Here is a 15,685-nt window from a genome sequence, read left to right on the forward strand (position 1 = left end):
AGAGCTGAAAAAAGCAAATGTCAACATGAATCCTATAAACAAGAGTCTAAACATTGGGCCAACAACAAACTGACAGAGGAGAACTTGAAATATTTTTATTTATTTATTTATTTCCAGCATCCATGCTTTCTTTTATTAAAAGGCAAGTGTCTTGTAGAAATGTCAGTAACTTCAGCTCATCCAAGCAGCACAGTACAGTTTTACATAAGAAATATACATGACAAGTGGTGTTTGGAGTAAGTCTTTGCTCCCCGTTGTACTCATACCTCATGCCCACTGCTGGCTCAGGAAATCTCTCCTGGTTTTTAACAGTGTGGAGCTTTTACAAAGGAAGTTGTGTTGGAAGCCAGGAGGAAAGATCACTATCTTCACCCTCTCTTTGTTCCTATATGGATTGTGTGAAATTTCATAGAGCTTTTTTCCAAATTCCAAAGGCACCATTTTGTCATCCTCACCGTGTATGATAAGAAGGGGAGAAGACAGGAATTTAACATTTTCATCATTGAGGGAGACTAGTTCCTCTTTCCTCAGGGCATCCATAACTGTGCTTAAAAATCCTGGAAGTTTCTGGTAAATCTTTAACAAGGGATAATTGATACTTGCAACCCATATGTTGGTAAATGGAGCTTCCAGGATAATAGTATCAACTGGGAATCCTTCCCCTTCTAGAACTTTCGCAGCATTTGTTGTAACTCCTGTTCCCAGAGAGTGGCCCCAGAGACACACGGGGGTGGTACCACTTCTTGCCTTGGTCCACTCGTAGACACAAATAGCATCTGAAGTCAGCCCATCCTCCGTCAGCTTACCCGTCGAGTCCCCAAACCCTCTATAGTCAACAGACGAGACATGAAAACCACCATCACTCAGCACCTTTACTATCTCAAGTCTGTGAGGAGCTGTCCTGTGTTCTGCACTTCCATGAAGATAAACAATAATTGGGTTGCCATCATGGAGAGCTGCTTCATACCGGCTACGGCTCTTCCCCTTAGCATCCTCCCCCCGGCAGCTAGGAACTGTGTGCCAGATACCCAGAATCACCCTAGGTTCAACTTTGATGTAGAAGTTCACTGTGTGAGGAATCTTTAACTCTGGTTTCTTTAAATCCGCAAGAAATGGTGCTCTGAAAAGGTTGAAAACAATCAGCATGTTCATCAGAAGAGGGAAAATATGTTCTTTTAATGATTTACTTGTAAAGCTGGTACACAGAGTGGAAGTTTTTCTTCTGAGTGTTGAACAGGAGTATGGGAAAGATCTCAGGCTCTGTGCGACCATGTACCACCACGCGGTCACGCAGCCCTGCTTGTCTGTCTCCACGCCGCATCGCAACCCGATCCACCGCGGCCGCAGCTGCGGGAGCTGCCGCTGTAGCCCGGAGCTGCGCCCGGCCGCCCGCCTCCCCGGCGGGGACGGCCTGGAATATTTTTAGAATAAACTAGAGATTCTGAAAGTTGGCCAGAGTGGTCCCGCTTGGGTAATACTCTGATTTCAGACAGAAGAAAATGCTCTTGGAAGAAAACAGCCACAATTTTTGTCCCTGGATTTCCACAGATTAATTTCAACCACTGGGAGATCAGAATAAAAGATCCTAAACACACAGGAAAAGAAACCACTATAAGAAAGAGTCACCAACAAATAACAGAGTTGGTTATCAGATACAGAATATAAAATAACTCTAACTGAAAATATTTGAAAAGATGTAGCACAAAATACAAATTTGTAAAACTCCAAACTCAGTGCGTTAAACATCCATCTCAGAGCTCATGAGAAACCTAGTGGATTGGCAGGTATATGTAAGGAAATAATCCAGAATGTAATAAAAAGTAACGAGATGATGGAAGAAAAGTTAAGAGATGAAACCCAAAGAGAAAGTCACACTGATATTTGAACAGGAGTTCAAGAGAGAGGAGAGCTGTGGCAATAATTGATTAGATGAATGGCTGAGAATTTCCTAGAAATGATTAAAAAGTACAAACTCACAAGTACAGAAAGTACTATGGTATGCCATAAGACAAAGAAAGAAAAGGAAGGAAAGGAAGAAAAAACAAGAAACCAGAAATTCTTTCTTAGACATATTTTAGTGAAACTATAGACAAAATAGCAAAGAAAAGGCAAAGTTAATTGAAGCAGACCATGAGAAATGATAGTTCACTTCCAAAGAAATGCCAGTGTGTCAAGCAACAGATTTACAACTGCAAAAATAGAAGCCAAAACATGGTAGAGTAACATCTCCAAGAGACAGTTAAGGAATATCTGTGAACCTAGAATTGTATATCCAGCAAAATAACTTCTCAAGAGACAAAGTGACATGAGGATATTCTCAGAGGAATACAAATAAACATTTCCTTTTAATTTATTTGTTGAACTTTAAGTTGAACTTTGTTGAACTTAACAAAGAAGAAAAGTGATCCCTAAGAAAAGGCAACACATTAGAAAATCTAAGCAAACATTGTATATAAAGGAACATTGATGATAACAATTAGGGCAGAATTAAGAGGACTGAATTGAAATGTTGTCAGTAGTAACATGTAAGATGTGAGGAGTTAAAATATTATAAGTACCCATTAAAATTTCAAAATTAACCACTAAAACAATAGAAATGAGAAATTGAGTAAATTAGTTCCAAGCCAGCTGATGGAAAATATGTAATAAAGAAAAAAAATAAATTGGTTTTTTAAAAGGCAAAAAAGAGGTAATAAAATCATATCAAGGCAAAAAAAAATTTTATATACATGTCTATATATTATTACATATATAGACATATATGTGTGTGAATGTGTCATTAAAATATTATATAAATGGTCTAACTTGAGGTTTAAAGCAATTTTTCAAATAGGGTGCAGGAAAATTTTATTTCTATAATATTTTTAAGTGACATAATTGAAGCATGAGCACATGGAGCACCCAACGCTACGTACAAGAATATCAGAGCAGCACTGGTTAAACAGTCCAACTGGAAGCTACGCATACTCCCATTTCCTGAGAATGGATACATAAACTCGGGTAAAAAGAGCAAATGCAATAGCGTTGAGGAATCTCACAAACACAGTGCTCAAGTTCAGTAAACCAGGCACAAAAGAGTACACACTTTGTGATCCCCTTTATGTAAAATTCAATTGCTGGCCAAACTAGAGTGTGAAGTCGTGATGGTAGTCAACCCTGGAGTATGGGTGGTAATTGAAACGGGGCACGGAGTGAATGCCTGGGATGCTGGAAGTGTTCTGTCTGTCTGCTTTTACTCTGTGTGGTGGTTGCTTGGGTGTGTTCAGTTTGTCAGAGTTTATCAAGCTTAAGATTTGACTGTATATGTGTTATACTTCAATAATATGTTTTCAAAAGTCATGAGAGTTTGAAAAACTCTGTGTGTGTATGATCACATCAAAAAATAAAGTCCAGAAAATCTAAGATGTATATTAATATTAAATCTGTATTGTATTGATATTGGACAAAAAGACATAGGACAAAGGCATCATTATGGGATAAACGCATGGAGAGTCTAAAAAAAAATGAAATAATGTAAATATAAAGCAAGTTGTAAGTGAAGCTGACAAACCCACTGTCAAATCAGGAGTGCTCAACTGGTTTTTAAAGTATTGAAAGTTCAAAGTGATTAAAGTTTAGTTAGAAAGATACTTTGCATAAAAAAATTAATGTCTTGATTTATTGGAATAATATAGATAGTACCCTGCACCCATGTGACATTTACAAAATTTAACTTCTTATTAAGCATAAGCAATATGTCAAGTGGCAAAAACTGGAAATATTTTATATTAATTAGTCCATATTATAATTAAATTAGAATTTTATAAAAGAGAGGATAAATGTAAAACCTCCATACAGTAAAAGGAAAACAATGTTTTTAAATACCACATAGATGTAAGAAGAAATTACTGTAGAAATGTAAAAACATATTTGTAACTAAAAAATAATGAAAGTAGAATACACTGGTACTTGTGGAACTCAGCTAAAATGATGCTTAAAGGAAAACAAAAGCATTAAATACTACATGAGGAAGTAGGAATGAGGGAATGTTTGTGAACTAAGCATAAATTTAAGTTTTAAAAAATAACAGAATAGATATCAAAATAACTGATGATAGGGGAAAAAATGGAGAATGTTAACTAACGAAACAAAAAACTAACCACAAAATCGAAATCAAGAAAACAAAAGACAAACCTCTACCAAGATGGATGGAGATGAAGAATGATGAGGAGGAGATTTAGGAGCAAAAATCACTGCTATGAAGAACGAAAAGTGGGAAATGGCATAGGACCATCAGATATTGATATTTTAATGAGATAATAAAAGCCAACACATTTGACAATTTTGTCAGAATAGAAAGATTTCTAGAAAAATATAACATCCTGGAAGTCTTATAATCATTAAAAAGCTGAATCAGTAGCTACAAGCCAACCCATGAAGAAAACATTAGTATCAAATGTTTTAAAACTGAATTCCACTACCTTTCAAGGAACAGATTATTGTAATATTGGTCAACCTCTCCCAATAAATCAAAAAACAGCAATTCACTCCGTGAGAGCACTAAAAACTCAGTGTCAAAGCAGACAAGGTGAGTTAGAGAACAGAAAATTTCAGAATGAATACCATTTATGTTCCTATATTTTTCAAAGTACGTAGAAGAACCCAAATACTATTAATGTTGATATTTATAGATAATCTTTATTGATCACATATTGTGTGCTAACGCCATTCTAAGTGCTTTATAGGCGATGTCATTCGGTGTCACAGCAGTGAATGGGATAGGTGTGGCCCTCAGTTTAGAGACCAGAGGTATGAGGGTTAGGGCAAGTACATGTCCTGCTTCAGGCTACAGGGGGCACAAGTGGAACATGAGTTAGAATGCGGTCTAACTCACAGTCCACACTCAGCATGACACTCCCAGGTGGTTGCTCAACTTTTGTCCTTCTAAAGCAACTTATAGTAACAGATTTTAGAATAGAGCCAGACATTCCCATCATTTATACTGATGGAAAGGAAACATAGCCATGTTTTACCCAAAATAATGGATACATTTTTTAATTCCTTTTTTTAAAACATGCTAGTTTATAGTCACTTGCTGGTTTCTTTATTTTTCAACAGTTTTGTGGTCTTCATTGAGATGGAATGTTATATTAACATATTTTTCCACATAAGATCTGAACAGAGATTGATATAAAAAATTAGATTGCTCTAGAAAGCAGATGCAATGTTTACACTAAGGGAATGATTTGCTCATGAATGTGACATTCTTATAGTGGTCTATACACAACCACCATAAGCAAATGTTTGTGCAAATGACTTGAACAGTAAAATCTGATATATCAAACAGTACTCTTTAGACCTTGTAATGCATCTGTCAAATCACTTCATCTATTGTTAGAATATCTTTGATTCTATAAAACTCCAGGAATGGTAATTGAGAGAGAGAGAGAGAGAGAGAGAGAGAGAGAGAGAATCACAGGTAAGGACAATTGGCATTATAACCATGCAGACATATTTGTCCTGTAAAAAGTGGATTTGTACTGATTTCCTATTAGAGCTGTAAAAGTACATGGTTCAATTTTTAAAGATATTTGAATTATGTATTGCCCTCATGCCATTTTCAGGTGATCACACTGAAACAAAATAGAAGGCATTAAGCCTAGCATCTCTTTTCTGTAAAATGGAATTACTTTTCAGAAATCATTGCAATGGTAAAGTCCTTTTTTTCCAATTTTTGGACATTTCATTTTATAGTGAATGTTTCTGTGTGTGTCATGGAATTACTACATTAAAATCCAGTGAACATAGCAAGCAGTGATGAGGAGTCACACCAGTGTACAGTCTGATTTTATACATTTTAAAGGAAGTACGTTTTTCTACCCTCGAGCAATATATGGAGCTAAAGAAGAGGTATGTCCTCATTTGTATCAGTGAAGATGAAGAGCAATTAAACAGTTGTGTCAAATAATATAAGCAGATTTCCATCAGTTATGTTCACATAGAAACTTAGGGAGTTTTTCATAGACAAAGTTAAATTTTCACTTCCTACTATTTTTGAACAAAATTATCTCCAAGTTTTTGTTGTAGTACTTAGTTTTGTACTTGAATGTCAGTGATCAGTAGCTGGTATGTTTTTACTCCTTCCCAAGCTAGGAAAATAACAAGTCTTATAAAAGAGAAATGGGAAGAGTTACAGTAGTAGATGATGCTCCTATGATATTCTACTGAAAGTAGCCTGTACAAAGAACTCTGTCCATTTCCAAATGTACAGGCTCAAGCCAGGCTCTTATCTGAAGGTCATCCATAGGACCTGTACTGAATTCTACACTCCTAAAGTATCTCTCATAAATAACCACAAAAAGGATTTATGTTACCTTAAACTCTCTCATCACTGACCACCAAGATATATAAAAACACACATTAATGATTTATGTGCCCCAAATCTCCTTGGCAGGAAAAAAATAAGAGAACAAAAATCAGACAGAAAACTCATACTATTTTCCTTTAGCAGGTATGCTCAATAGACCAGGAAGGGGAAGAGCTACACTTGAAAAGTACTTGTATTAATGTAAGTCAAAACACCTCAGACCTGAGAACTTAAATTTCTGTTTTCTGAATCCCAAACCGAATGTTTTATTTCCGCATTCTAAATCCCATATACTAAATATTTGAGAAAAAGGCGATATCCACTTGATTACAATAGCTTTTTTGCTACACACAATGGGAGAACAATAGAAAATTCTGTTATTCATTCAATAAACAAAACTTTATTTAGTACCATCTCAATGCCAGGCACTATAGACTGTGAAGTTTAATAGTGAGTGAAGGACATTGATAGTTAAAAAGGTGATTGCAATATAGTTGGTTCACAATCTTATCTTAGTTTTCAGGTGCACAGCATAGTGATTCAAGATTTTTATAGATTATACTCCATCTAAAGTTATTATAAAATAATGACTATATCTCCCTGTGCTGCACAGTATACCCTTGTATCTTGTTTATTTTGTACATAGTAGTTTGTGTCTCTTAATCCCCTATCCCATCTTGCCCCTCCCCCCTGCTGCTCACTGGTAACCACCAGTTTGTTCTCTCTATATGTGAGTCTGTTTCTGTTCTGTTATATACATTTATTTTAGTTTTGTAGAATCCACATATAAGTCTGTCTGACTTATTTCATTAAAAAAAGAATGTGATTTGAATAAAGTGTGATGATCACTTTCCCAGAGTATATGAACAGAGCACAAAGAAAGGTTGGGCTTAGGCATTGTAGAAAAAGCTTCCAGAAGGTTCTGAGGAAATGGGGATGAGCAGAAGGTAGAACTACCATGCCCCTCCCCACACCAGAGATGGATAATTTTATGTGTCAGCTTGACTGGGCTAAGAGTTGCCCAGATAGCTAGTGAAGCATTTTTTCTGGGTGTGTTTGTGAGAGTGATTCCAGAGGTATTAGCATTTGAATCATTAGGTTGAATAAAGACATCACTCACCAATGCAGGTCGCCAACATCCCATTCATTAAGGTCCTGAAGAGAAGAAAAAGCAGAGGAAAGCCAGATTTGTTCTCTGCATGAGCTGGGCATCCCGCTTCTCCTGTGCTCAGGACAGGAGTGCTCCTGGGTCTTGGGACTTTGGACTGGCACTGGTTCTCAGGCCTTCACATTTGGGCTTGAACCGCACCACAACCCTTCCGGGCTTCCTGCTTGCAGATGGCAGATTGTGGGACTTAGCCTCCATAGTCATTCATAGCCTTACAATAAGTCCCTTTCTATGTATCTATATATGTCTTATTGGTTTGTTTTCTCCAGAGAACCTTGATCAATACATCCCCAAAGGAGAGCCACCAACTGAGGGCTGCGGGAAAGAGAACACACCAGGAACAGGTAGCTCAAAGGAAACAAATGTGGTCACAGGAAGTGTGAGAGAGGGAGCAGACCCCATCACATGGAGTCTCTTAGCCAAGCTTGGAACTGAGTCTGAGGAAAACCTTTGCCAGTTAAGTGTTTAAACAAGGACACTTATGATCTAGAAGTGTCCCTGTGGCTAAGATTTGGAAAATTAATTAGAGGAGACAAGGAGAGTGACTACAAGTCACGGATATGGGAAGGGCGGGATGGTGAATGCCTAAGGAAGAAGATATGCTTCCAGTTGTGAATGTGTGATTCGGATAAGAGTGAATAAATTGCTGGTGGTCTGTGCTGCATGTGAGGCCCACAGGGGAGTGGGTGGGAGGAGGGTTTGATAACAAGGACGGATGCTTCCTGAGGGGATGAATCGCTGCATTAGTCAAAGTTCTCCAGAGAAACAAACCAATAGGATATGCATATATGTAGAGAGGTTACTTGTAAGAAATTGACTCAGGTAATTGTGGGGGCTGAAAGGTTCAAATCTGCAGTGTAGGCTGGCAGGCTGGAGACCCAGGAGGGACTCTGATGCAGATGACTTCTGAATGCAGTCTGCAGAGGAATTCCTTGTGCTTGAGGCAGCCAGTGTTTTTGTTCTATTCTGGCCTTCAACTGTCTGGATGATCCCTACACACATTATAGAGAACAATCAGCTCAAAGTTAACAAATTTAAATACATAAATCTCATCCCAAAACACCCTTTCAGTTGACACATAAAATTACCCATCATGAGGCCACACTTTGTCAGCTTGGCACTCATATGCATCTCCTTAAACCATACTTAATCTCCAAATAAAGACAATAACAAAGTCATAATTTCAGCTAACATGATACAACTGTCCTGCATACACCTGAAAATGTACTAACACTTTCCCAGAGGAGGACGAAAAGTCCTTGCATGATGTTTATTCTTCTCCTTGATATTTCAAAACTACAATACTACAATGGAAAACTTACAATACTTAAATACTATGATATAAAAATCAATATATCTCATGTTCCTCAATAAAGGGTTAAAGAAGGAAGAAAACCAAGATGCTTAATACACACACACACTCATAACAAAATAAGGATGAAATACTCATGACAGTTATGGTCCTCATTTCTGAAGCAGGTCATGTGCTGGAGCTGGTATTTATAACTACTTTCCTCTACTAATTCACTTTGCTTCAATAAGCACCTCAGCTGGTCATGGTTCTTTGCCTGGTGGGGTGACCCAAGCCTTCATTCCTGAGGGGACTGGGTCAATAGTAGTCCTGCCTGGATTGGGTTTTTGTAGTTTTCCATTGACCTTAACCACAGGGCATGGTAATACTAAGAAACACCCTAGGGATCTCTTGTATTCCAGACATACTTTTCATTACCTCCATTGTGGAGTAGACCTCCAATTTCCCCTTGGAAGACAGGATCAGTCATCCCATCCAGCAGAGTAACTACTACCTTTTTTGCCTGTTGATTCACAGGCATAAGGAATCCAAGGTGGCTGGGGAGAAGTCTTCACTTGTGGTTCAACTGAGCCTTTATCATGTCTCCTTCCCTTTTGTAACAAAGACATCTAGGCCATCAGAATATAAGGTAATGGGAAGAGGAAGCAATGATTGTTCTAGTAGGTGACCAGGGGTATAGCGAGTGATGCCACTCCCATTTCCACCCCTGGACCCATCAATCCTGGCCATTGGAGAAGTAACACTGTATTTTGGATGCTGATTCAGAGCATATACAGTCTCCTGGAGAAACTTTCCCCATTTATGCAAAGTATTTCCACCAGCTGAGATTGTAAATGAGTCTTCAAAAGGCCAATTTACTTTCTCTCAAGACAGCTCCTTCAGGATAGGGGGAAACATGGTAAGACCAGTGAATTCTAGGAGCAGAGGCTCATTGTTGCTCCTCATTTCCTATGAAGTTAGTTCCTTGATCAGAAACAGTGCAGGGTGGAATATAATGATGGTGGATAGGCATTCTGTAAGTTCACAGACAGTAGTGTTAGCAGAAGCATTGTGTGCAAGGAAGGCAAATTCATATCCAGAGGGTCTATTCCACGAAGAACAAAATGTTGCCTGTTTTTGGATGGAAGTTGTCCAATGTAACCAACTTGCTACCAGGTAGATGGCTGATCACCCCGGGAAATGGCACCATATGGGGGTCTCAGTGTTGGTCTCTGCTGCTGGTAGATTAGGCACCCAGCAGTGGCCATGGCCAGTGCAGCCTTGGTGAGTGGCAGTCCACATTGCTGAGTCTGTGCTTAATCTCCATGTCTGCCACCAGGGCCACTTTGTTCATGAGCCCACTGGGTGATGACAGGGGTGGTTGGGAAAAGAGGAGGCTCATATCCACAAAATGGTCATATCGTTCACTTGATTATTAAAATCCTCCTCTGTTGAGGTCACCCTTTGGTGAACATTGACAGGAAACAAACATCTTTACATTTTTGTCTACTCAGGTCTATCCACATATCTCTTCCCTAGTCTTCCTTGTCACCAATTTTCCAATCATGTTCTTTCCATGGATGTTTCCTTGACTCTTCAGACAAGCCATTGGTCACAGTCCATGAATCAGTATATAACTGTGCATCTGTTCATCTTTCCTTCCAAACAAAATGAACAATCAGTTTCAGTGCTTGATGTCCTGTCCATTGGGAGGGTTTCCCTTCACCACTCTCCTTCAAGATTGTCCCAGGAATTGGTCATAATGCTACAGTTGTCCACTTGCCAGTAGTTCTGGCATGGTATACAGAACCATCTGTAAACCAGGCCTGAGTCTTCTTTTCCTCTGTCAGTGGTCACAGGGAGCTCCCCATGAAGCACTAGGTGCAAGTTGGGAGAGTGAAAGCCGTATAACAGGAGTGGGGTCCATGGGCATTTAGGCCACTTCCTCATGTAACTTACTTGTGCCTTCAGGCTCTGTTCAAGCCTGATTTCATACACACCACTTCCATTTGGTGATGGAAGGCTGCTATCACCCCCAACTTCATGGCTTTTTGGGTCAGATAACACCCAGCTCGTGGTGGGCAGCTCAGGTCCTGTGGTGACCTGGTGGCTCATGGTTAAGCATTCAGCCTCCACTGAGGCTGAGTAGCAGACCCCAAACTGTGTCTTAAAAAGAGGGTAGTTATCTGTGGAGAATGACAGGGCTTAGCTCCAAACTCAGAACAACCTGTGCTGTGATTCAGCTACTGGAGACAAAGGCTCCAAACAGCATCCCTACCTGCCACTGACACTCCAGGCACCTTTAGCTCTGCTGATCCTGTGACCCAAGAAGCAGAGAAGCTTGCATGGCAGCCTGGGCCTGCTGCAGAGCCTACTCTTGTTTTGAGCCTGACTCAAAACTAGTTACTTTTACCTAATGAGATGAAAGAGCTGGGGTAACACACCTAAATGAGAAGTATGTTGCCTCCAAAATCCAAATAGACCCACTAGGTATTATATCTCCTTTTGGCTTTGGAAGGGCCTTTTGAAACAACTACCCCTTCACTTTAAAAGAGGTATTGTGACATGCTCCACCTTAGTTTTGGTACCAAAATCTGATCTGTATTAGTGCAGGTTCTCCAGAGAAACAGAATCAGTGGGATCTAACTCTATCTATCTATCTATCTATCTATCTACCTATCTATCTATCTATCTATCTGGATATATATATATATATATATATATATATATATATATATATATATATATATCCAGATAGATAGATAGATAGATAGGTAGATAGATAGATAGGTATAGATAGATAGATAGATAGATAGATCTATATCACTATATCTTTCTATATCTCTATCTCTATATCTGTCTCTAGATAGATAAATAGTGAGAATAAGAAATTGGCTTGCACAGTTATGGGGTCTGGAGAATCCAAAAAATGTAGTATGTTCCATCAGGCTGGAAACCCAGGAAAGCTCATAGTACAATTCCAGTCTGAAGGCCAACAGGCTGGTGACCTAGGAAAACAGATGGTGTAGGTGAAGTGTGAAGGTACACTACTGGAGATCTCCCTCTGTTTAAGAAACCCAGACCTTTTGTGCTCCTCAGGCCTTCAACTGACTGGATGAAGCCCACCCACATTAAAAAGGCAATCTGCATTACTCAACATTCATTGATTTAAATGTAAATCTCATTGAAAAATACCCTATAAGTTGACACATAAGTATAACTATCTTAATAGTCAACCTTCATGATGAATTTTAGGGATTCAGAAAATTCCATTTATTAAGATAGAATTATGTATTTTATGTGAAAATCTCAAACTTGTAATGCTGGAAATATTCCTTCTGGTGAATTCCTATAACAATATTAAACATTATTTGAGTGAAAATTTTTTCATTATTTAAATTTTATGTCTAGTTCTTCAGTTGTTTCTAACAAATGTCAGGCCTTTATAAGCCATAAAAATGCATTAATTATATGTTTGTTTTCTTTCATTTTCCTCTTCCTTCCTTCCTTTCCTTCCTTCCTTCCTTCCTTCCTTCCTTCCTTCCTTCCTTCCTTCCTTCCTTTCTTTCTTTCTTCCTTTCTTTCTTTCTTTCTTTCTTTCTTTCTTTCTTTCTTTCTTTCTTTCTTTCTTTCTTTCTTTCTTTCTTTCTTTCTTTCTTTCTTTCTTTCTTTCTTTTCCTGAAAGTATTCTTAAAGATAATTTAGATCCTTACTAATTAAAGTGACACGCTTGGCCCTGAAGTGCTAGCATTTTCTGAGAACTTGTTAGAAATGCAAAATCTCAAGCCCCTCCCCAGACTGAATGTATAGAGTCTGCATTTTAATAAGATTCCCCAGGAGATTTATGTACAACTTAAAATTTGAAAAAAAAATCACTGGATTAGTTTAGCAGTTCTAAAGAATGCCTATTTCTGGGTTCTGGGCAAGACCCAAATGAAGCAGAGTAGAAGGGGAATGATTGATAGACATTGTTTTGTTTTGTTTTAGTTTTAATAAATTTAAAGTTTCCCAGGTGATGCCACTAGGATTGAGAACCAGTGATGTAGTAAATTCTTCATTATAGAGACGAAGAAACAGAATTTGTGACTTTTCAAAATATTCACTGGTATTTATGTCAAAACCAGAACTAGGCATAATTCAACCTGTTGTAGGTAAATTCAGATGATTGAGAGAGAAAAGGAAAGGTGGAGAGAGAGAGAGAGAGAGAGAGAGAGAGAGATTTAAGTGAAATAAGACCAGGATGAGAAGTTCTATGAAAACAGAGAATTAAAATTGAAAATTATTTTACAAGTACCCAGAATGGCATCATGATATCCAAACAAAATTCAGTTCCTACTGTACTAGAGACAAAGGTGAGTAATTAGGTCAAGAATCCCCTCACAAAAAGGGTTTTATATATTTTGAATTCTTATAACTACGTGCAAAATTAAGGTATCATAGAATTGCCTTGTCCATTCATAAGGTTATATATACAATGGAACTTCAGCATTGGATAAGTATCTTATAGGTAAAACATATATCTAATATCAACTAAATAGATAGTTTTGCTCCTTTAGTTTTGAAGCCAAGGGTTCTGAAGGAGGAATCATCCCTTCTACACTTGTACTTTGCCTTAAATTTCATTCTAAACCCATTTATTACCTCAGTTGATATAATTCATGTCAACATAAATGTTTCTGGTTTCATTTTATGTAGCTCAACAGCACAATATAATTTCTTGATCTTTATTTCATTTTAGAAGAGACTGAGGAGGGGATTTATATGTACATATTTTTAGAAAGAGTGCTTCAGAGGCTGAACACCCCTCTTTCTCCATGGGAGGCTCCTGTATGAATAGAAGAGTGGTCACACAGCAACACATACAGAGCTTTATTTTCTTGTTTCTCATAAGTGATGTATTGTCCACAGGCGCATTTCCAAGCATTATTCTTTCATCAGCGGAATGACTTATTTTTATAACAAGCCCTTTTCTCTTGCAAAAGTTGAATAAAAACACATGTTATTCCTTTTAGCAGAAGTGCCTTCTTCCCCACTGCCTGCAGAATGTAAATTATTACTAATGCAACTTTCCCACCAGATGAATATTGCCTTGGGTGTATGAAAGATCATCATTTGAAAATTAAAATCCACACAGATATGCTAGAGCTAAATAACCTAGAGTCTAGATTTAAGTCAAGAAAGGATTGTGTTTAAATAATGGTTTTAAAATTTTCAACTATTTCTTTAGTAGGCATTTTGCCAGGATTATAACAAACCACTTCAAGGAACTTATATGAGACTAGAGCTTAAGCAAGTGAATGTTGGAAGATTCAGTTATCCACATTAAACTAATCCTGTTGCTCTGCGCAAACACTTGTAACATAATTTTAGATCTAGATTACATTATTGGATACATAAACTAACACTTTCAAATGTACATCATTCATAAACTAGATAAACAAGTCATGACTTTTTCATCCTGTAATTTGAACACATCTCACATTAGTTTACAGTTTTTGAGAAAGGAAGAAAGGAAGTAAAGAAAGAGGATAAAAGACAGGCCTTGAAATCAGACAGAACTGGATGTAAACCTTGCTTTTGCCTCTTATTTGCTGAGTGATCTTACACGTTAGTTTATTGCTTTGAGCCTCTATTTCCACAATTGCCAAATATTGTAATAACAGCTGTGATCTAATGGTGTAGCAAGTCTAGAGAACCTGGATTGCCATAGGTGCATAATAAGTGATAACTTGTTGATTCTTAATAAAGTGCACTGAAATGCTGAAAGCTATAGGAAACAATCATATGTGAGAGAAGGAACAAAATAGGGAAGAATATGATGATTCTGTATGCCTGATAAGAAGGCAGAGTAAAGAAAAGTGGGTATAGAGTTTATAGAAAATATTGAGGGGTTCAAAAGATTTTTGGTCTATTTTACCATTTGTGGTAAAAAATGGTAAAATGACTGAGTATTTCTCAACCTTACTTCTCTTCATATTTACCTAGAGATTTTAAAAAAGTGAAGGTGCCTATACCTCCACGTTAACCTGCTAAATCCTGAGTTTTGATGTTGGCAAGAGGTAGCAACATTCAAGTAAATAGATACATATTGACACCGTATAGTAACATCTCAGAACACTGGACTTAGAAAGATATTAAAAGTTCCGGAGAGAGAGGGAGGGAGACGTAAGAGGGAAGAGATATGGGAACATATGTATATGTATAACTGATTCACTTTGTTATGAAGCAGAAACTAACACACCATTGTATTGCAATTATACTCCAATAAAGATGTAAAAAAAAAAGTTCTGGAGAGAAAGAAAGATCAAATAAAAGGCTCAGGGAACAGAATGCATCAGATTTCTAGCAGCAACCTTGGAAACCAGAAGTCAGTGGAGCAGTACCTTCAAATATAGACAGAAAATGATTTACAACTTAGATTCCTAGTCAAACTCAGCCACGTGTGAGTATAGAATAAGGGTGCTGTCCAATATGTAAGATCTCTAAACATTTCCTTCCCCTCCTTCCTTCCTTTTCTAGAAAGCTACTTGAGATGTTTTCCCCCAAAGGAAGGAATGTACCAGGAAAGAGGAAGACTTGCTGCACCAAAAAAAATAGGTACTCAACACAGGAGATAAGTAAAGGGAATGTTGGGAAAACAATGAGAAAGGAGCATGAGAGGTAACTTTGCACCAGGCAGAGGGGACCTTCAGTCCAGCTTAGAGCAGTTAGTTCAGGAGAAAGGGTGAGGCCTGTCATCACCACAACCTCTGTCCTTGGATGATCATTGTGACTTGATGAAACTACTGGAGGATACGCTCCACCCAAACTAAAACAAGAAAGGAGAAAACTTCATGTACAAGAAATAAGGTATGCAACGTAGAGTGACAGTAGTCAAGGG

At 37.9% G+C, this 15,685-nt stretch overlaps 1 protein-coding gene across 1 annotated transcript; it reads right to left on the reverse strand.

Annotated features, from left to right (window-relative positions):
- Positions 1 to 267: 267 nt before the first annotated feature.
- Positions 268 to 10,920, reverse strand: ABHD12B (abhydrolase domain containing 12B). The gene is made up of 4 exons (XM_069541048.1): positions 10,765 to 10,920; positions 4,704 to 4,825; positions 1,254 to 1,411; positions 268 to 1,022 (listed from the first exon to the last, which is right to left on the reverse strand). Exons 1-4 carry the CDS (start codon positions 10,918 to 10,920, stop codon positions 268 to 270), a joined length of 1,191 nt encoding a protein of 396 aa, XP_069397149.1.
- Between the last annotated feature and the right edge of the window lie 4,765 nt (positions 10,921 to 15,685).

This window comes from Delphinus delphis, chromosome 9 (genome assembly GCF_949987515.2).
Source record: "Delphinus delphis chromosome 9, mDelDel1.2, whole genome shotgun sequence".
NCBI lineage: Eukaryota > Metazoa > Chordata > Mammalia > Artiodactyla > Delphinidae > Delphinus > Delphinus delphis.